This window comes from Solea solea, chromosome 8, assembly GCF_958295425.1.
Source record: "Solea solea chromosome 8, fSolSol10.1, whole genome shotgun sequence".
Taxonomy (NCBI): domain Eukaryota; kingdom Metazoa; phylum Chordata; class Actinopteri; order Pleuronectiformes; family Soleidae; genus Solea; species Solea solea.
Window position 1 is genome coordinate 22698775 of NC_081141.1, and position 21791 is coordinate 22720565.

General features: G+C 39.7%; 4 protein-coding genes across 5 annotated transcripts in view; 3 read left to right on the forward strand and 1 right to left on the reverse strand.

Moving 5' to 3' along the window:
- iqgap2 (IQ motif containing GTPase activating protein 2) overlaps positions 1-15189 on the forward strand; it is a 34030-nt gene extending 18841 nt beyond the window's left edge. For both annotated transcript variants that reach the window (XM_058635811.1, XM_058635810.1), the window contains 25 exons: positions 502-626; positions 714-877; positions 4036-4126; positions 4527-4694; positions 4828-4970; positions 5080-5250; positions 5446-5529; positions 5734-5805; positions 5898-5967; positions 6312-6520; positions 6609-6761; positions 6874-7037; positions 7113-7337; positions 7429-7569; positions 8572-8656; positions 9235-9467; positions 10071-10203; positions 11242-11344; positions 11432-11573; positions 12655-12742; positions 12847-13059; positions 13153-13313; positions 13427-13570; positions 14335-14443; positions 14655-15189. In XM_058635811.1, coding sequence (XP_058491794.1) covers positions 502-626; positions 714-877; positions 4036-4126; positions 4527-4694; positions 4828-4970; positions 5080-5250; positions 5446-5529; positions 5734-5805; positions 5898-5967; positions 6312-6520; positions 6609-6761; positions 6874-7037; positions 7113-7337; positions 7429-7569; positions 8572-8656; positions 9235-9467; positions 10071-10203; positions 11242-11344; positions 11432-11573; positions 12655-12742; positions 12847-13059; positions 13153-13313; positions 13427-13570; positions 14335-14443; positions 14655-14768 — 3505 coding nt within the window. In that variant the 3' untranslated portion in view covers positions 14769-15189. The remainder of the gene's footprint in view (positions 1-501; positions 627-713; positions 878-4035; positions 4127-4526; positions 4695-4827; positions 4971-5079; positions 5251-5445; positions 5530-5733; positions 5806-5897; positions 5968-6311; positions 6521-6608; positions 6762-6873; positions 7038-7112; positions 7338-7428; positions 7570-8571; positions 8657-9234; positions 9468-10070; positions 10204-11241; positions 11345-11431; positions 11574-12654; positions 12743-12846; positions 13060-13152; positions 13314-13426; positions 13571-14334; positions 14444-14654) is intronic.
- Positions 882-3198, reverse strand: f2rl2 (coagulation factor II (thrombin) receptor-like 2). The gene is made up of 2 exons (XM_058635813.1): positions 2782-3198; positions 882-2520 (listed from the first exon to the last, which is right to left on the reverse strand). The coding sequence occupies exons 1-2, from the start codon at positions 2843-2845 to the stop codon at positions 1460-1462; spliced, it is 1125 nt and encodes a 374-aa protein (XP_058491796.1). The 5' UTR covers positions 2846-3198; the 3' UTR covers positions 882-1459.
- Positions 15190-15292: 103 nt separating the features above from the next.
- On the forward strand, positions 15293-19424 carry f2r (coagulation factor II (thrombin) receptor). Its single transcript, XM_058635812.1, has 2 exons — positions 15293-15541; positions 16945-19424. Exons 1-2 carry the CDS (start codon positions 15460-15462, stop codon positions 18165-18167), a joined length of 1305 nt encoding a protein of 434 aa, XP_058491795.1. The 5' UTR covers positions 15293-15459; the 3' UTR covers positions 18168-19424.
- A 257-nt stretch (positions 19425-19681) lies between these two features.
- c8h9orf85 (chromosome 8 C9orf85 homolog) lies at positions 19682-21534 on the forward strand. Its single transcript, XM_058636192.1, has 4 exons — positions 19682-19893; positions 20281-20387; positions 20465-20578; positions 21188-21534. The coding sequence occupies exons 1-4, from the start codon at positions 19792-19794 to the stop codon at positions 21417-21419; spliced, it is 555 nt and encodes a 184-aa protein (XP_058492175.1). The 5' UTR covers positions 19682-19791; the 3' UTR covers positions 21420-21534.
- Positions 21535-21791: the final 257 nt, after the last annotated feature.

Consider the following 21791-nt stretch of genomic DNA (forward strand, 5'->3'; position numbering starts at 1 on the left):
AGACACCTAAGGAGCAAGATGTATCAGCGACGGAGCATAAAACAAAGTCTCGGAAGGTGGAAGGCTCGGTGTTCCTTTAACAATGCCGATATTCGATATGCCGTTATACCGTGATATCGATAGAGCGGGTTAACCTTGCGTCCGCCTTTTAAATTAACTAAATATTTAGCTTACTCATGGCACAGCAGATGTAGCGATACATTTTCTACCTTGTGCAAAATAAGTTAACATTAAAAAATAATAGTTGGAGCTGACACGAGCATATAAGAGGTCGCAGCATTTCCGTTCTACCGTTTTAATCATTAGTTAAAATCGGAGGATCGCGGCGTGTTTGCCAATATCGGATAATACATTTTAATGCCCGTATCTGCTAATATTGCTATAGAGTCAATAATTCAAATACAAAGAGCAGTGTAAAGTGCAGTGACTCACAACCTACTTTATCAACACCAGGGTGGGCTGTTGTGCCCTGACTCGTAATGTTTTGACTCACCCCTTCAGGTATGCTGACACACTTATCAAACTGCGAGCCGAGTCTCTTGCCCAGGGCAAAGAGTTTCTCACCTGGAATGATGTTCAGAAGTGCATCGACACAGTCAACGTTCAGGTCCACGAAGAGCATGAACGTAAGGAAGTTCTGTTTCTTTTTTGTATATCAAAGAAACTGTTAATAAAATGTATAAATAGAGGATATTTGACTCTCTCATCTCCAGGCATCATAGCCCTCGCCGAGATCAACGAGGCACTTAACTCAGGTGATCATCATCAGACTCTCGCAGCCCTGCTCCTCCCTACAGCCAAGTTGAGTGGAGTGAACCCAGCCACAGCCAAACACTACCATGACATCCTACAATACACAAAGCAACTTCTCTGCCAGGTAATTCAACACACGTTTTGTTTCCATTTTATTTCTGTCGAAAAATATGTCCCTCCCACATTCACAGAACGCAAAATATGCAATTTTTTTTATGGCTGAATAAAAACATTGTAACCACACACTATACCTTAATCCTTAGTAGTTTTATTAGACAAACAGTAGCTATTTATCCCTCATGTTACTATGATTGTTTGTCTATTTTCATTTCAAATTGACGTCTAGCAAAATATGTCCAGCTAGGACATTATATACATACATGATAATGTTTGTGATTGCAGGTTCAGGCTTCCCTTTTGGCAAACATTTGAAAAGTCCTTGAGCAAGACAACATCTGTAGCTAACTCCAGACCTTGTGCTGTCATACAAACAATATCTACAGAATATAAGTCACTCATTTTCAAAGACCTCTTTGTGTCATTATGTTTATATTTGTTGTAGCTCTGACATGTACTGTGGCATTCAGCTGTTGAAAGCAGTGTCCAGCCTGAACTTTAACATCCTTTTTTACTTGAGGTTCCCTGCTGTGTCCAAACAATGGTCCAAGGGATGTGTTATTTTTTTTCTGTGCGCACACATCCAGTCTCATGTCGTACGCGCTGGTCTTTGAGATATTTCAGGGAAAGAAATGAACTGTAGTTCTGAGGGGGGCGTCTTGGAAATGAGCAAACACAGGAAGGGATCCAGACAGCTGTGGAAGCAGCAGAGACAAACTGCCATCCTGTAGTATCCATACAGTCCGTCGTCCCCGCTGGAGAACATGCGGATGTAGTGGGCGATGTGCAGGATTCCGCTGGGCAAGAAACACACCACAAAGATGATAAAGACCAGAGTGGTGACCCTGATAAAGGCTCTCCAGTCGCAGCCAGACTGACCCAGGTGGTGGACCACAACCACATGAGCATAAATACAAATCAGGAAGGGCACTATAAAGCCCAGGCAAACCAGTATCAGCCTGTGCAGCATCAACAGGGAATATGATTTTTCTTCCAATGGAAGTACATCATGGCAGGTAGTGATTCCCAGCAGGGGAACCTGATAGCTCTGCCTCACAAGAAGCTCTGGAAACACAGCAGCACCAAACAGGAACCATACAACCAAGCAGGTCCCCAGCGTCAGCATAGTCTTTGTCAGCCTGCGGTACAAAAACGGTCTGACCACAGCCAGGTAGCGCTTCAGGCTGATGCACGCTATCGTTTGAGCAGAACAGTAAACGTTGCCGTAAAACAGGGCCGTCATAAACCGGCAGGACATTTCCCCAAATATCCAGTTGTTTCCGTTGAAGTGGTAGTGAACGCGCAGTGCCAAGGAAAGCAGGAGCAGCAGGTCGGACAAGGCCAGGTTCAGATACAGAATCACTATGGACATGGACTTGGCTCGGAGTCTGACTCTGAGGAATCCCAGAATGTACACGTTGGAGGGGATGCCCACCAGCATGGCCAGGATGTATACTGAAGGTATGACCCAGGTGCTGAGAATCCCTGTGGTGTAAGCAGTCACTGGGTCTTCTGGGTTCACATAGAGCCAAGGGTCCGCACTGGGATGGAGATGAGCCTGCAGCTTGTTTGTGTGATTGTGTTTGGACATCCACCCTTTGAAGGTTTTTGGTATCACAGCAGTTGAAGTGTTGGTTTTGGTTTTGTTTACTAGAAGTAGGTAGAAAAACAACACTATGTTTACAGGCATTTAAGTCATAGATTATACGTTTATTCATTCCATTTATTCCAGTTTTCATTTTGAGGATTTGTGTTAGATATGCATTAGTACTAAAATACCCAAAATGGTTCTTATCAGTTTAATTTTGGTTCTTCAGCCTTGTACAAAAAACACTTGATGCTTCCAAAAGTGTTAAAGTGTCTAACTTTGGGTCCTGTTTTAAAAAACATTTTAAAATGGTGTTCACTTACCATCATGCTGAATGGTCTGCACCGCCATGAGACAAAGAAGTAATCCTGACACAAGGTCGGCCATGTCACTCTTGGGTCTGCAGCAGAGTTTTCAAAGCTTCTGTTGTGGTGTTGTGTCCTTTCTGTGAAAGTTTCCTCTGGTGAAATGTGCTGATTTAACATTTCTTTAGCGTAACCTGTTAGAAATGATGACTGCGCGCTCCTCTCAAGCTCAGCTCCCCACTACTGTATGTGAGATGTTTGCCTGTTTGTATGGTGCAGGGAGCATGTTTCCTCTCTGCCTACGTCAGTAACTGCCCACTGACTCTCTGGGGTGGACGGGACACTCCCAGTTGTTCAAACAGCTGAACAATTGAAACGTTTGTCTGTATTTATGGAGCACTTTTCTAGTCTCAAAGCTGCTTTGTGGATCAGGATAGTGAATGTTTTAAACCTTATCTGTCTGAAAATGTAGGCTACTCTCCTACCACTGTTACATTATTCAGTAGTTGGATCTTTATATGCATTGTTTGGTTTCAGTTTTTCCACATGAAGTGTCTTGGTTTAGTCACATATACACTGAGTGAAACAATGCACAAAACTGAAGTAATTATCTTTTTTAAAAAATAACTCTTGTCGGAAAGGCTTTTTGAGCCACAGGATTTGTTGTCCTCCCCATTAGGATTTTTTTAGCCTGCTTTTATTTGGCTGGGAAAATGTTGGTCATGTACAGAGATAAAAATTGAGGCGACTCTCACTCTGCTTAGGCTGTTTTAATGATGACTTCCTTCCCGTCCCCGTAGCCTCAGTCCCCAGCAGAGTACTCTTCAGAGTAAAATTAGCCTGAAAAAACATTCATTGCCTTTGGTGTGATGCACACTGTACACTGGGGGGATATGATAAATGTTTCTTTTTTCTTTTTCCCTTTCCTTAGTTTTTACAACTGGACACAGGGGAAATGGTACTGCTTACGATTTGCCGTTGCTCTCTAATTGTACCAGCCTGTGCAGTGTCATTTATAATGGTTTTGCTGTGAAGCTACTGCTGTAGAGCTAGAACACTTCGAAAGTAAAAAATCCACAATCCTAACTTGATAAATGTATACAATATGCATCCAAGAACCTATTTAAACTGTCCATAATCTGATGTCAAGTTAGTATTGTGCCGCTTATGCATGCAAGCATGTCTTTTTTTTTTTTAGTGCTTCACGTATAGTTCTCCTCTCTAAACGGTAGATAAATGACCTTGTACTTTTTTGTGTTTTGTTGAGTGCAGAACTCTGGAGATGAGTCTGCAGTTCTGTGGCTGGACCAGATTCAAGAGGCCATACTCGCAGCCAACCAGGATGAAGAGGAGGCTCTCGCATGTACGCACACCCAGAGTTGAAGTTCACTCATCCATATCAAATTATCTCCGATGATAGAGATGTAGAATACAATGTTGTGATTGTCTCGAGGATGTGCTCAGATCACTGCACAGCTCATTTAGTTCATTACTGCTCTAAATGAAATTTTAGAGCCAGGAATTAAAAATGTTGTCTCTTGTCATATAAAATAATGTAGATGATCTGGCAGTGTTTCAGAGGAAGGCGTACAGTTTCTGACGGTTTTTTTATTCTCTGCTCTTTTATCTGTCAATCCAGCGTAGTAGACTGTGTTATTTTTAATAACCACATCCCTTGTTGTGCATTCTAACTTGCCTCTTTGGTTTTTTCTTACTCAGCACAAATGTTCTGCTCTTACGTTCAATCTTGTTTATTTTGCCAGTGGCAGCAGCAGTAGCTGATATTAATAAGACCGTGGCAGAGGGGGACTCCCAGAATACACTGAAGGCTCTGCAGGCTCCCAGTGCAGGACTGAGAGCGGTGCTGCCCGAATGTGCTGACACATACCAGGATGAACTGGGGCAGAAACAAGCCAACGGTGCGGCTGAAGGTAATTGAATCCATGCATCACCAAAATGGATGCTCTGACACCTTCACAGTGAGAATTCATTTGTTTTTCAGAGTTGGTATTCTACAAAATGTTTGTCTGTCTAAAGTTGTTGTTTTTTTCTGTTTTGCTCCAGGCAAGACAGATGGTGAGTGGGTAAAACATACCATGAAGGACAGATATGACTACTACTATAACTTGGAGACTGGAGAGGGCACCTGGGAGGAGCCTGAAGGATTTCAACAAAGGGATAGCCAGCTCAGCAAAGAAGAAATCCAGGTATTCTGTCTCTACAGTGTTCTTCTCCATTAAAGCGACAGTACATCCTCATCGTGAGGCCGAGTTAAAGTATGAAAAACCTTAAAAAAAAGTGTCTTCTTCCCCTCAGACTGTTGTCAGCTGCGTGACGGCGGAATATCACAGGGAGCAGTTATGGTTGGCCAACGAATCCTTTGTGACCCAGCTGCAGGCCAGGGTCAGAGGTTACCTGGTCAGGAAAAAGCACGCCCAGAGAATGGAGTATCTACACCAACAAGAGCCACATGTTGTCAAATTACAGGTAGTTTGCGGCTCCACTGTGAACTAATGTGGGCTATCGCAGGGGCAATATAGCAAAAGCGATGGCAGTTACACTCGTACATATGATTGACTAATGTTCAATGATCCATGTTTTGATTTAACGGACGTTAATAGTTCTTATGTTTTATTTTTTGGTCCTTTGTTTTCTTTATTTTTCATGTATTTTTTCTTACAGGCTTGCTGGAAGGGTTACAAGCAAAGGAAAATATACAACGATAGAATGAATTTGCTACAGGAAAATGTTTCTTCTGTTGTGAAGGTAGTCTTTTTTTATTTTTATGAAATGGCATTAATTTTAGTAGACAATTGTAAAAACTGTGCTTCTTTCTTTTGAATATCCTTAAAAGCACGAGCTACAAACTAAAATAATCTCAGCAGCTTTGAGCTTTTGTTCATATTAAACATTTATACTGTATGTGCACAATTTGACACTTAAAAATGACATAAATCTGATGTTGTGTAGATCCAGTCTGTGGTGAAAATGTGGAAAGCCAAGCGTAAATACAATCAGAGGCTGCAGTTCTTTAAAGATCATGTGAGTATGACTTCAGTCAGTCGGCATCTTTTTGATTTTGTTTGTTCCAGGTTTGTAAGACTCATTTTCCTTTTTCTTATTTGTGTTTTCAGGAAAAAGAAATTGTGAAGATCCAGGCTTTTCTAAAGGCCAACAAAGCCAGAGACGATTACAGAACCCTCAGTGAGTCAAAAGCATTAAATGTTCCTGCTGAGAAACTGAGCTACACTGAAATAACACAAAAAATTAGGATGTGACAATAAAAATTGTCTGTAACTATAATTATTTGAATTTAGAATTATTTTTAAAAATCAATGTTTTCCTGATTTAAAGACTGCATTATAGCAAGACACCACTAATTTGTGACTGCTCTAGCTCTACTACTGTAGTCATCTTATTCAAATTACTTGTGTTTTCTTTTCCATGGTTTTATATCATGATGTGTATTGTTTTAAAACTTCATATACCATCACTTAACTATAGTAGCATTTAGATGAAGCGTGCTAATCTTTCAAATTTTCTTTAAGCTGGGGCCAAGGACCCCCCTCTGTCAGTGGTGCGAAAGTTTGTCCACTTGCTGGAGCAGAGTTCTCTGGATCTGCAGGAAGAGCAGGAAGTGACACGGCTCAGGGAGGAAGTGGTCACCAAGATTCGCTCCAATCAGCAGATGGAGAAAGACCTGAACCTGATGGACATAAAGATTGGACTGCTTGTGAAGAACAGGATCAGCCTGCAGGTTGGCAACCTTTTTCACTTTAATGTGGTTCTTTTTATTTTGTCCTGTTCTTATACTTAAAGCATTTGATGTTTGTTTCTTTCAAAAGGACGTTGTGTCACATAGTAAGAAAATGAAGAACAAGAAAAATAAAGCAAGTAAAGATGACCTGACTGCAGGAGAAAAAGTGGGTATTAAAGGCCTAAATAAAGGAAAAAGAAGGAAACTGGAAGCCTACCAACATCTCTTTTACCTACTACAGGTATTACAAAAAACTAAAATTCTTCAATACAATTCTTCTACAATTTGCATCTACTGTAAGTCCAGTTACGTACATGTAATGTTCCTACTTGTCTATTTTTCTTGCCTTTCAGACTAATCCATCATATCTGGCCAAGCTAATCTTCCAGATGCCCCAAAATAAGTCAACTAAATTTATGGATACGGTGATCTTCACCCTGTACAACTACGCTTCCAACCAGAGAGAGGAGTGCTTACTGCTCAAACTCTTCAAGACCGCTTTGGAGGAGGAAATCGAGTGAGAACTCTTTGCTGTTTTGTGTTTTGGTTTGACTGTTTTGTGAACATTAACTGATGTCTCTGTGTGCTTCAGTTCTAAGGTAGACCAGATCCAGGATATAGTCACAGGGAATCCAACTGTCATCAAGATGGTAGTGAGCTTCAACAGAGGTGCACGGGGCCACAACGCACTGAGGCAGCTTCTGGCCCCTGTGGTCAAAGACCTCATAGAGGACAAGAATTTGGGCATCAACACCAACCCTGTGGACGTGTACAAAGCCTGGGTGAACCAGCTGGAGACGGCTACTGGAGAGGCCAGGTGGGAAAATGACTGAGGCACTCTTGCATTTTACCATAGATAAGTGTGTGTAGTTATGTTAAATGTTTGCCTCATGTTTGTCTCCCCTCAGTAAGCTGCCTTATGAAGTGACGCCGGAGCAGGCCATGTCACATGAGGAAGTACGCAACAGGCTGGAGGCGTCCAGTCTGGCTCTACGCTCTGCTACAGATAAAGTCTTGAACTCCATTATCTCCTCGCTGGATAATATCCCGTAAGTTTTGGGGATCTGCGAAATGTCACAGAAATGTCCACTCATCCATGTTTGCTGTGACAGTTTTGTTTTTCAGTGTTTGGTTCAAGTGTGTTTGGCATGATTTTATTTACTAGTTTAATTTTGCTTCTTTTTTTTCAGCCACACATTTAACAAAGAAACCAGTACATGAGTTTTATCTAAAACCCAATACCATACTGTTATGGTGGTTTTGGAATAAAAGCACACACATATAATTCTAAATTGATAAAGATGCCTTGGAATAAATATAAGTTATAAATGAATGTGCACAAATAAGATTTTATTTTAGTTTGTTTGTTTACCTTCAATCTAAGGTATGTTTCTGTGAAAATTGAAAAACTAATGAACACAAATTACATATCTTATCACTTAACTGTATAGCATCTAGTTTTCCATTTTCACATCCTATTTTTCCAAGTGTTTTTGTTCTAATTTTACAATATTGTTCCAACAATATAATGAGGGCAGTGTTCGTACACTAGAGCTAGACAAAATAGATATGATGATACGCTTTGGCGTGTAATTTACCTCTCGTTCTGGTAGTTTAGGGTTGAGCTTTGTGTTAGGTCATGGTTATTACCACAGAATTGTCACTGTGGTTAGAAGTAGTGCTCTTGTCCAAAACAATAACACAGCTGTGCTTTCTGCAACATGAACCATGTCCAAGTAAATCACCTTTATGATTTATGAAGCAAATTATTCATTTTTTAACTTAGTTTTTACACTTGTGTGTGCATATTTACCACTAGATGGTGATGTTAGATTATTCACTTGGCCAGGAAATCAATTATGAATACATGATATGCCACACTGAAACACATCAGTTATTACAGTTACTAATTCAGGTGCTAAGGCTTCATTTTAAACCCAGTTTTCCATCCATTTTAGTTCACTCTATCATTTGTCGTACAGTACATGGAAGTTGTGAATGCATGTTGTTTGTTCATGTCCCATCAATGCTTTTGTTTGTTTTGCATGTAGTTATGGCATGAGATACATAGCAAAAGTTCTGAAGAACACCCTCCATGAAAAGTTTCCAGACGCCTCAGAAGACGAGCTGATGAAGGTAGCAGCCCTCATAAGTACACATGTACACACACATGTGTTTACACTCACTGTACCGTACATTTAGACTGTCTCCACAACATTATCAGTCTCACTCACTGGCTTCATTCATATTACCAGGCTGTTACTATTTATTTGGTTGTGCCTCATATCTGATTTTTTTGAGAGCTGTGGACGTAGAAATACAATTCATTCTCATTTGTTGATTTCCAAATCAGATTTGTGTCACTTCAGTATGTGGTCTTAGATCAAATATACATCTGTTTTATCAGAATCCATGCTGCTTTTTTTGCCTATACAAATGCAATTAGCATTGTTGTCATCGACCTGCATCAGTAGCGCGGCAAAATCCAACAAACATCTCACCAGTATAATGAAATTTTCCCTGTGGGGTATCAGTAAAGGTTAATCTTATTTTAAACGTCTCCCACTTCAATAACAAATGGTCTGGCAAATATTTTCTGTTGTTGACATTTGTAGTAATGAATGTGAAACCCTCAAATTTGATTTGAATCATGAATGGAATGAATCACATTTGAATAGAATTTGACAGATGTTTTGTTACATATTTTTCCTTAGATTGTAGGAAACCTGCTGTACTACCGCTACATGAACCCTCCCATCATTGCGCCCGACGGCTTCGACATCATTGACATGTCGGCGGGTGGGCAGCTCCACCCGGACCAGCGTCGTAACCTGGGGTCCGTGGCGAAGATGCTCCAGCACGCTGCTGCCAATAAGCTGTTTGAGGGCGAAAACGCACACATGACGCCTATGAACAACTACATCTCTCAGACATATGAGAAGTTTAGGTAAGAAGTGAAAGCAGAAATGAATATTGATGTAAAAATCATGCTGGTTGAAGTGTTCTGAAGGCAGTGTGGGAAAGGATGGTCTTCCAGTGTGACTACATAGTCACATACTGTGTGGATTTCATGAATGCTCACAAACAATATGCTAAAGTTGGTAGAGAAAGAGGAAATGCTCCTTTCAATAACAAGGACAGGGGAGTTACAAAACTAAAGCAGCAACCAAAAAATTTGGTTCTCCACTGGAACCAAAAAATACTGGTTCATCATAAGTGGACATGGCATATTCTGGGTTGTGAAGACAGAACAGAAAGTAGAGGAATGATGGAAATGATGCCGGTGTCAGAACCAGATCCTGTGTCTGTCTAAAAGCACTAAAAGAGGAAGGGCTGGACCAGAATATGTCTTCTTCTTATCTGACCTACATAACTGTTATTTGAATTTGTCATTACTGGAAATCCACATAAATCTTAATCCACTTTACTGGATTAAGTCTGTGGGAGCAACTTCTCTGTATGACAAAGTAGAAATCAATAGCACATCAACAACAATTAAGCATTCAGATTAAAAGACTGGACTAAAAAGGTCCTTTTTTTTTTCTTTCAGGGCTTTTTTCCAGTCCGCGTGTGACGTTCCTGAACCTGAGGAGAAGTTTAACATTGATGAATACTCAGACATGGTGACCCTGAGCAAACCTATCATCTACATCTCAATAGAGGAGATCATCAATACTCATTCGGTAAATCCAAGCAAAATAACTTGTCTACCAACTCTTTCTGTGGATTAGCCTGGATTATAGATCCACTGTTTTTTTTTTCATTTAGGAGGTTTTTTTTGACATGACATTACACGCAGAAGTATGTTTGTAGTGCTCAATTACTTTAAAAGTAAACAGTTCAGGTTTTTTTAAGCCTTAGATTAAATCTTACGTATATACTTAAGGAAAGGGCCTTGTATTACAGAGGCTGCCATCTTGCTCTCCCATGTTTCTACAGCAGCCCAAAAGTACAAGCTAGCCAGATCATGCATTTAGTGTTTTGAAGCGGAAGCTTACTACATAAGGTGTCACTAATTATTTTAACTAGATCTTTAAATATACATTGCTGCAAATGTGACTCGGGTTGTCTTAATTTAAAGCTTTTGATATTTGGAAATACTGTCCCCTCCTGTCCATTTCCCATCCTTTGTGATCTATAGTTTCTCACACAGCCACTTATTTTTTTCTCTCTTTCATCTTCATGTTTCCTTTCTTTATGTTTTGAGACCAAGAAACAAGATATTAGTGACCCATCAGTTTCACTCCTCATGTCAAAGGGAAAAGTGGACATACGCATGTTGATGTTATAATGTCCTGGTTTAAGATGTAACGATGAGACATGATGCATTTATTTTTGTTTATAGCCTACAGGTACTTACTAGGTAGTGGATAATGCACATAACCTTTGGTACCTATGAATTATAAAACTGTTTGGTTGTTTGTTCATTAATAAGAAACTAAATGAACCACAATGTCGCAAAAACGTTTCACAAAATATCTTAAATGTTCAGTGTGTAGGAATTATTGATATCTAATGGTGAGACTGCAGTTGTGTCAGAGAACTACAGTGGCCTTTGTAGTCTAAAGTAGTCTAAACTGTCTAAAGTAGAAAAGGCCTATTTAAAACAATTATACGTACAAATTAACATGATTATATATTAAATTTTACACTTACGCTCTGGATCTTTTGACTGTAAGTATGAAGTCTAATCACGTGTGTGTGTGTGTGTATTTGTTCAGTTGCTGCTGGAACATCTGGAGGCCATCTCTCCAGACCACAATGACTTGCTTCATGAGCTGCTGCAGGACCTGGGAGACGTGCCCGACGTCGAGTCTTTGTTTGGTACAGTCACACTTTCACTTGTGTATTATATCATGGGTCGGCTACAGCATGTTTGACTTTTTCTCAACCTGAACTGTTTGATTTCAGGTGAAGGAGCAGTGGACCCAAGTGACCCAAACCGAGAGAGTGCTCTACACCAGCTGGCAAAGACGGAAATCTCCCTCACACTGACCAGCAAGTTTGAGCTGCTGGAAGGAGACGACAAAGACCTGAAGACTCTTATAACAAAGTAAGTTTGGAGTTTGAGACAAAATACTTAATGCAAGTCAAACATATCATTGAATTTTGAATTGTCAGGCCACGGAGCCACACTGTAAACGTTGTGTGATGCACTTCATTTAACCTTTCCTTACACAAACACACGTGTGTTTTTTGTGGCTATCACTCACTTGCTTGTCTTTGTTATCTTTCCTGCTCTTCTATTGTTTCCTGTCCAAAAAGGAAGGGGTTTGGTGGTCAGGGTTATCTGGCCTATAAACATGTATCCGTCTGCATCACTTTCTTAAAAGGGACCGTGTGAGCTGGTGTTTTTCCTGGTGTTACTTCATTTACCAAACTGAATGTGATCGGTATTTCTGAGTTTACATGGGCATGTCATCTAAACTGTAATTGTTATAAAAAATTACAGTTAAAAAGCTTTTTTGAAGTTTATTTTTAATGATGAAAGTCAGTTTTAAGAAATATTAGCTAGGTCTATAATATATCATATAATATTCTCCTTATGGCAAAATTTCAGTGCCATCTGTTAAAAACTGGACAAATATAAACTAGATGATGCATATTATATGTACATTTGTAATTATAGAACATTACCTTCTCATGGGGGGGGGATTGATACAACAAACTATCCCGATCTATAACTTTTGAGATTCTTTTTTTTGCCTTTTTTTTACCGATGTTACAAATGAACATTAAACTTTTTTGTGGATTAGCATAAGATTAGCCAAGTGCTCACTCTCACTAGAGTTGTTCCGAGTATATCGCAAAATATTGATTTCACAAAATAATACTCAGTATATCGCAATATCGTGATAATATTGTATCGTGGCGATTCCCGAACCTACTTGTCATAAATGTTAGTAGGTACTGTTAGTACTTATTGTTAAGTATAAAATATGTGTATTGATGAAGAATTCATGTCCGCTGAGAATATTGGTTTGTATTTTATGTTTGGATACAAAAAACACTTTTCCCACAAAGATTGATCTGAATTTGTTTTTGGTTTTGTGACATTGTACCTGAAATAAAATAATATATTTGTATGTGTGTGTGTGTGTGTGTGTGTGTGTGTGTGTGTGTGTGTTAATCAGGACAAAAAAGCTCATTGTGGATGTGATTCGGATTCAACCTGGAGAGACTTTACCTGAAATTCTTGATACCCCTGCTACTGCACCACAGGTGAAAAGACATTAAATGAATGCATTAAATGATGTATTTATTCCTTTTGGGTCTTTTTTCCTGTTCCTGTTCTGCTGCTTCTAAAAATGACTTCCCTCTTGAAGGAGTTGGAGCATGTAAAGATTGTGGAGTGGCGAGCGGTCCAGGATGCTCAGACACCAGAGGGTCTGAAGAGCAACCCGGGGGTTCTCGAGGACAGCCAGCTGCCTCTGGAGCAGAAGAAGAGGAAGATCCTGAGGAACCTGAGGAACCTGGAGCAGGCCGGCCTCGCCACTGTCACCAACAAATACCAGGACCTCATCAACGACATATCAAAGGTTAATACGCAGCTCTTCATTCTTATCGATGGACATGTGCACTCAGTGCGAACGTGGGAGCGCCGCTATAACACTTTCATATGCAATTGACAGGACATTCGCTACCAGCGACGCTACAGGCAGAGGAGGAAGGCTGAGCTTGTGAAGCTCCAGCAGACACTGACGGCGCTCAACGCGAAGACGGCTTTCCACCAGGAACAGATGAATTATTACGATACTTACATCAAGACCTGCCTGGATAACCTCAACAGGAAGTGAGTGGCACAGAATTTAGAAAATGATTTATTTTATCTCGATGTTGGTCTGATGGATGTGGGGAGACGTCGCTTGATTTAATGCAACGCACCACTGTGCTCTGTGTCGCCAGGAATTCTCGCAGATCAATAAAACTGGACAGCAAAGGAGAAGAAAAGGGCAGCAAGAAGTGGAAGCCTCAGTCTCTAAAGTACACTGCAGCCAGGCTGCATGAGAAGGGAGTCGTTCTGGAGATAGAAGGGCTTCAGACAAACCAGTGAGTTGAGCCTAGAGAACAGAGTTGTCAAACTCGTCACTTAATATCAAGTTATAATGAGTTATTACTTCACCCCACAGAGTGGGAGTGAAATATTGTTTTTAGTGGCTCTGTGTGTCTCTGCGTCTGTCTGTCTGTTTGTGTTTCCAGAGGCCGCCAGAGGCTTGTTGCATGAATGGGGTGAAGTCTGCGTCTCTGAACGCCTTGTTTCTGGGGTTTTTTCAAATTAATAGATGCATTTTGTGTCATAAATATGTTTATATTGTCAACTATTTATCGTTCCATATCAAAAGAAACACTTTTATTTTAAAATTAGGTGAAACAGTGAAAGGTCAACAGTTTTACAGGCGTCTCTTTTTACTATTGTGGTCTACGAGAACATTGCTTTTTGGGCCGCATGAGTATTTTTAGTTGCAGCACCACGAGTGGCCACTGGAAAAAAAATTAGCCGCAAGCCATATGGGGGAGGGATGTTATGCTGCAATACATTATTTACCAACTATGTTTAAGTACCAACCTTCAAACTTGAAAATCTCCAGTTCTTTCCTCCTGATGAATACTGTGTAAAGTTTAAAAGCAAATTTATTTTTGAGACATTTATTCACGATAAAGGAACAACTCAACTCAAATCTGCCAACACGGGGGGGGAAAAATTAGCTGAAGTGGATGGAAATTCTAAAAGAGCTCTGAATAATGGCTTTGTTTTCCCGTCTTTGTGCTGTGTTGTCATTTTCTTCCACTAATCCCGTGTTATTGTCTCTCAGGTTTAAAAATGTCATGTTTGACATTTCGCCCTCTGAGGAAGTTGGGGACTTTGAGGTAAAGGCGAAGTTTATGGGAGTCGAGATGGAAAAGGTCCAGCTTCATTTCCAGGTAAACGTTTGGCAAACTTTCCGTGAAATGGAGCCGTCACTCAGACGTGATGCCAGATAGTTTTTCCACATTTCCTGTTGTGGAAAGAATAATATTTTCCAGCTCAGTGATGAGTCTGTACTTTTTCTTTCTGATAATGAAGAACTAAAGAGGATAATATGAGTTGGACATTATTGTTATTCATCTTAAATGTTGTCTTTTGTGTCTTCAGGACCTCCTTCAGCTGCAGTACGAGGGTGTGGCCGTGATGAAGATGTTCGACAAAGCCAAAGTGAATGTCAACTTGCTCATTTTCCTCCTCAACAAGAAATTCTATGGAAAATAAAGAACATGATAAAGAGCAAAGAGAGAGGAAACAGACTGTGCCTTCTCACAGATATGAGTTTAACGACCACAGCGAGTTCAGGAGAGAGGTTGTTTATGTTTGTGTTTCGTTTAATTATGATTTCATGGATCACCCCAAAAAATGAATGTTCGCTATTGTCCACTGTATTATGTCCAGTCTGTATTTTTCTATGTGGTTGATTGTAAAATGTAAAGTGATTTTTAAGAATTAAATGTTAATGTTATTCATATTATCTTTGTAAAAGATGCTAAAAACAAAACAAAAAAACACTGTTGGATTTGATGGGAATTCACATGAAGTCAAACTCGCTCTCTATGAACTACTGTAGTTTACCAGTGCCTTTTAATTACTGCTTTAAAGAAACATGTTTTAATAAATAAAACATTTAAACTTTTTAAAAGTTGCATGAATTGATGTATTTTTAACAACGCTTGAACAATGTGAGGGATAAATTGCACGTGTTTTCCGTGTATTTTAGGGACTATGTTGAAAATTATTATTATGATATTATTTCTTTTGATTTTGGGGCTGCGACAAGTGTGCACTGAGGGGGAGGAGGCGTGGCTTTCCACACTGAGCTGTAATAACAGGTTTGATGCTGTGAAGACAACAGAAGTGACTGAAGTGACTCTGTCCTGGCAAACGAATCATCTCAACACGTGTGTAGAGGATGCACAGTAAAGCCATGGTTCACCTGTTTGTGGGATTGTTGTTGTTTTCTCTCTCAACCTCAGTTTTTTCCTTCCAAAATGGTAAGTCAGACACTTAAGACTTAAATACATTTGTTGTGAAAGTTTGAACACACGATAATGGTTGGTAGTGGATTTATAATAATTAATAAGACCACTATAGTTTGTACAGGAATGAATTCTGCAGGACTTTTACTCGTGTAAGACTATTTCCTCTGAAAATAATTGCACCATTTCCTGCTTACAGTTGCTTCTGTTGAAAGATAATGTAGCCCATAATTTCCTTTATGTCTGGCCAAATAGACAATAGACTGGGTTGTAGTCTATTGAATATAATGAAGTGGAAAACTTGTTGAATTTCACATTAAACCAAAAAACTATCAATATTTCTAATTATGTCAGTGACAGCAGGTCATGGACAGTGGTGGAAAAAACGACTGCACGTCAGTAAAGTTTTGACTATTAATATATAATGTATAATTTATATCAAAACATCTACCATATGAAAGTGTAAAACAAAAGTGCTTAAAATCAACTTTCCTCAAACAGTTAAATGCCATAATTGATAATAATCCCATTGTATTTCAATTATCAGTGTATTTATTAATTAAAATACATGAATATCTGTAAAATGTTGATGCATATATATGTATTTAATACTTTTAATGATTGGAGTTGGAGAACAATAGTCGGAAATGTGGTTTGAAAAAATGCTGACTCAATATAAAGAAAATATTTGGGAGACTAACTAAAGGGGAAAACATAATATACATATATCTACATGATTATGAAAAGTATTTTAATAAGGTTTATAAAGAAAGCAATGTGTTTATAATGTGACATATTTTAGCATAAATATGGGTCAAGGTCAAATTTATTTATGCTAAAAACAGCAATGGAAACAATATATAAAAATAGACGAGGGGCTATTAAGAACTGCAACCAATAAAATAAAATAAATATACATTAAAAGCTCAAAGTAAATAAGTTCATTTTGTAGCAAAGACTTAAAGGGCTGTCATCCATCCTTTATTTATTTACTTTTTTTCAGATCTTTTACTCATAAAACTTGTAATTAATAACGAATAATTGACAGAAACACAGTGAAGAGCAGTGCAGGGCTTTTATTTTCGACTTTTTGTCAATTTTATTTATTTTTATCAGACCCAACTTCCTTTGTTGTTGTGGGAATTAGACGTTTATCCCAGATCCACTGTCTGATGATCAAATAACACCTTACCTCTGGAAAGTGGCCCTTTGAAACGTTGAATCAATATAATCAGGCCGACTGTTCCACGGCCACAGAAAAGGCTGTGTCCTCTTCAGTTTTAAGTCTGGAACTAAGAATGTCCAGATGCTGCTCAGTTGTCGACCTCAGTGCTCAACTCAGTCAGATGATTTGAAAACAAGCAATAAATAAAACACTCTAAAACCATGTTTATTCAGCTCTGTTTCTCTCTTTAAAGACTCACTACTTCTGCCAAAGACTTTCTCTGGTCACTCTGTGCCGGTCACTAAGGAAGAGCCTGTGGAGTTTGTTGACCTGCGCGTGTTAGAGAACTTAAAGGATGACGCAGATTCTGGCTCAGGTTCCGGGCAGGAGCCGGCGGGAGGAGGACACACTCGTCTACCAAAGCGTCGCTATGTTGTCTCCGAGGAGGCCAAAGGTTTCCTCCAGGGTCGCCTGTCGACGAGCTTCGTCCCGACAGTTTACACCCTCGTCTTCATCATCAGTGTGCCCTTGAACCTTGTCACCATGGTGATGTTTGTGCATCACATCCGTCCCAGAAAGCCGGCGGTGATCTACATGCTGAACCTGGCCTGCTCTGACCTGCTGTTCGGCCTGCTCCTTCCCTTCAAGATCGCCTACCACTACCATGGCAACAACTGGATCTATGGCTCCTTCATGTGCAGAGTTGTCACATCAGCCTTCTACTGCAACATGTACTGCTCTGTGCTGCTCATCATGTGCATCAGCATCGACCGCTTCCTGGCCGTGGTTTACCCCATGAACTCGCTGACGTGGCGCAGTCCTCAGACGGCCTCGGCCGTTTGTTGCGCCATGTGGCTGCTGGCGCTCGGAGGGGTCGTCCCACTGCTCACCTCAGGGCAGACCATCTATCTGTCTGACCTGGACATCACCACCTGCCACGACGTGCAGGACGTGGAGAAACTTCAGGCCTACTATCTTTACTTCTTTCCCATCTACTCGTCTGTCTTCTTCTTCATCCCTCTGGTCTTCACCGTTGTCTGCTACATACGAATCATCCAGGCTTTGGCGGCAGCCAACGTGGAGAATCGCTCCAGAAAGACTCGGGCCATGGTGATGGTGTTTGTGGTGCTGGTGGTGTTTGTAGTCTGCTTCACTCCCACCAACATCATCCTGATGGTTCACTACGTCCAGCTGTCCCACAGCTCGGGTGACAGCTCCTATCAGGCGTACCTGCTCTCCATGTGTGTGGGCAGTCTCAGCTGCTGTCTGGACCCAGTCCTCTACTACTTTGGCTCGTCTCAGTGCCAGAAGCAGATGGCGCTGCTGTTCAGGTGCCGGCGACTGAAGCAGGGAGAGAGCAGCTCCGAGACGCAGAGCACAAGAACCAGTGGGCGGACAACAGACAGCAGCAGGTTATGTAAGATGGAGAGTGGTCAAAGTGGCCCCGGGTGCCAGTACAGCAGGCTGGTGGCTTAAGTGTACAGACATCAAATGAGCATCTAGGCTGGTCAGGTAGAGGCCGGTCAATTGAAATAAAAAGGTCCAGCTTTTTGGGGGAAAGAACTACTTTACAGTCTGGGTGGACAATATGACCTAAGATTATATCACGATATTCCATTATGATATCAAAATAAAGACGATATTTCACTGCATTTCGAAATAAAAGTGTTTGTGTTGATATGGAATGATACAGACTGCACCATAAAAACATATTTATAAATCTATAAATGTCAAAGACAGACAGATATAACTCATTATTATAAGTTGATTTTAAGTGGCGGGCCGCATGAAATCAATTGGGGGGGCCACATGTGGCCCACGAGCCATGAGTTTGAGACCTCTGGTTTAAAGCATCTATAGGCCTATGTATTTGAAAACATTACAAAGAAAATTCATGGGTATGATCAACTGTAATACCAGCACCTTCACTTGTTTTTTGTTCTTCATGTGTATTACATGTTTTGCCGTGAATACAGTTTCCCAAGTGCTGTGTCATCATTTTTAAACTTAAACACGTTGCTACGCTGTCTGTGTGCGTAAAACATACAACGTAGAGTGTTGTTATCAGCTGATATTGCTACTGCCAATTTCAACTTCTGATGTGTTAATGGAAAGCGACATTTTACCGGATGAATTTTCAGGTTTCAAAATGAATGCTGGTAATATTTTAGGGGAGTGATTGGCCAGAATTGACATAATGTCAAGTCATGTCATGTCTCCAAAGCACCAACAGAGGGCGTGCTACAATCACAGATGGCTGACACTCAGCAATTATGAGGAAACTATCCAGAAACTTTAAGTGTTATCATTTGGCTTTTAGATTGCATTAAAAAATATTAAACAAAACCTTGAAACCATAATTTAAAATTGTCTTTCCTCTTTTTTCCCCACACTCTTTTACTTTTGTTAGTGTCAAACTGATGGCCGACTTTCAATAACTACTACTTCTAGCATGTTTTTAAATATTCACATCCATCACATTTCATACTCATTACTATTTCAGATTAAATGTGTTTAATATTTACAAAATGTATGATTATAAAGTCAAATTAAATGGATTTTCCAGCAGGTTTGAGTCGGTTTATGTTGAGCTTGATGTGACAACAAATGCTTTTCTTTTTGTTTCTTATTTATTTTGATTAAAAACCTACAATTTAACTTTTTGTGTTGTTTTAATTCTTTGTATTGTACATTATGTCCACTGTGGTCACATTCTATGAGTGAAAGTGCCAAAATGAAATAAATAAATACACCATAAAATAATTACTAGAACGTGTCATTAATTAAATTTCATTCTTAGATTATTTCTAGTTTTTTTCTCTTTTATTTTATACATTTGTTTTATTCTGACGCGGTCTCATATGATGCACTGTTGAGTTTTTAACGTTTGTTCGAAAACATTGTCAATAAAGTTTGTGGAGGAGAAAAAATTGTATTTTGACCCTAGTGACGTAATTTGACGCGGTCCCTCCACTCCTTCTGCTTCCGGGTTAGTGCTAGCATGCTCGTGTTCATGGTTGTTTTCCACTTGTGAACCGAAGAGAACATGTGTGAATAAACATTTAAATAAACAAATAAAATAAGAATAAGAATAAGAGTTATGAGTTCTCAGAAAGGTAACGTGTCTCGGTCGCGAGGTCAGAAACACCAAAACTCCTCCGCGTACAGAAACGACAAGTACGGAGCAACTATACAAGTGAAGGTTTGTGAACGTTTTATATTCTTCTCTTTTCGGTTGACACAACTGTCGATACTTTTACTCCACTGGAATTGTTTTTTTTTAATTTAGCTACTAACTTACTTCCAATGGTCTTAATGCTGCACGATACGTTATTGTTGTACATGTATTGTGTAGTCAGTGGAGACTTGTGTGATTTACTTTAACAATCTTTTATCCACCCGGTTTATTTCATGTGGTTTCACGTTTACGTCTTTTATTAACACAATAAAACAGCCTACAGATGTATTCTGTATTGTAGCAGCTTTAATAGTTGCTAATAGAAAATGGGAGTTAAATGTTGTTTTTTAAGTGTTTCCTAAATGTGGCTGTCCTTAAATGTCCATTTTGTTTATATGACTTGAATTGTAGAAGGCAAAGTCAAAGGTCCACGACGGGCTGTGTCAACACTGTAAGGGTGTTCTCGAGTGGAAAGTCAAATACAGCAAATACAAGTCTCTAACGCAGCCGCGAAAATGGTGAGTTAAATGAGTACCTTGTGTCATTTCATAAAATTGCCCCCACACACGTTTTCACCTTGGCTTTTCTTTCCCAGTGTCAAATGCTCTCAGAAGACGGTGAAGGATGCGTATCACATCATCTGTAAACCCTGTTCTCTTGAACTGGAAATCTGCTGCAAGTGTGGGAAGAAGGAGGACATTGTTGTTCCGTGAGTATTACTGTGCAGTTCATTTTTTCTCATGTGTGCAAGTTAAAGCTGCAGTTTCAAGGATCGCTGGAAAAACTTGATTATTTTTGTGGCACTACCAGTCACTGATGAGTCAGAGAGTATCATCACTGGAAGAGCAAATTAAACTGCCTACTGCACCTTTAATGCATTCAAAGGGTGTAATTTTGTTTTCACGCCCTGTTTAAATGACAGTAAACTTACTGATGCCAGTTTTATTTTTTTAATGTACGCGTTGTCATCAGAGACTCATAAACAAGCCTTTCATAATCACATGCTCTCATTTTGTTTATGATTTAAATGATTAAGTGACTGAAATACATTTTTTTTCCTGCATCTGAAGGTAGAATAACTTAACATTTCCTTTTTTACATGTAAACTTTGGAGTCACCCATATACAGGACTGCCATCTTGTGGACAGAGAGATGCATTAAAACCGGTTCCAACATTTCTGTTGTCTTTTTGGCACACTTTTTATGACTATATGTACTTTTATTTACTTCTCTGCTCACACTATGATACCTCAAGTAATGCTTGCCATGTTCTTGTTAAAGAACAAGTTAACATCTTGTTTTCATCTCCTGTACGCAGTGTGAACTCACATCTGGATAAAGACGAGCCAGAAGAGGAACCCGAACAGACAAAGAAACCTTGTAGACGAGGGAGGAAAGACTTGGACAGTGACGATGATTATGATGACGATGACAGTTTAAGTGACCTTGGGGAGGATGACGAAGATGTTGGCGGCGACTCGAGTGGAAGGAAAACGCACAATAAGACTGCAGCACTGCCAGATGTGTCCAGCCTTGACCTTAAAGACTAAAGAAAGTGGAGTTTTTTTATTCTTTTTTTTTTTTATCACATTTTTTCTCATCAGTGTACATAATGACCTCTGTAACACACTCAAACTAACTGATGCAAGTAAACCTGTGACTATGGTTGAAGTGTAAGTGTGCCATTAATGTGTGTGTACAGTAGCTCTGGAATGCTCGACCTTAGCGCAAAACTGGTAATAACTGATGCTAATAAGTCGTCAAGTCAGTCTCATTTCCTCTGGGTGTAGGACTGAGGAAGGACTGAAGACTGAATAGAAGAAGCATTGTCAGATAATGACTTCAACGTTAAGTGCCTCTTCAAGGAGAAAAACTATATGGATAAAAGTATTTGGGGTTTTCAGACTTTGGGATCGAGGATC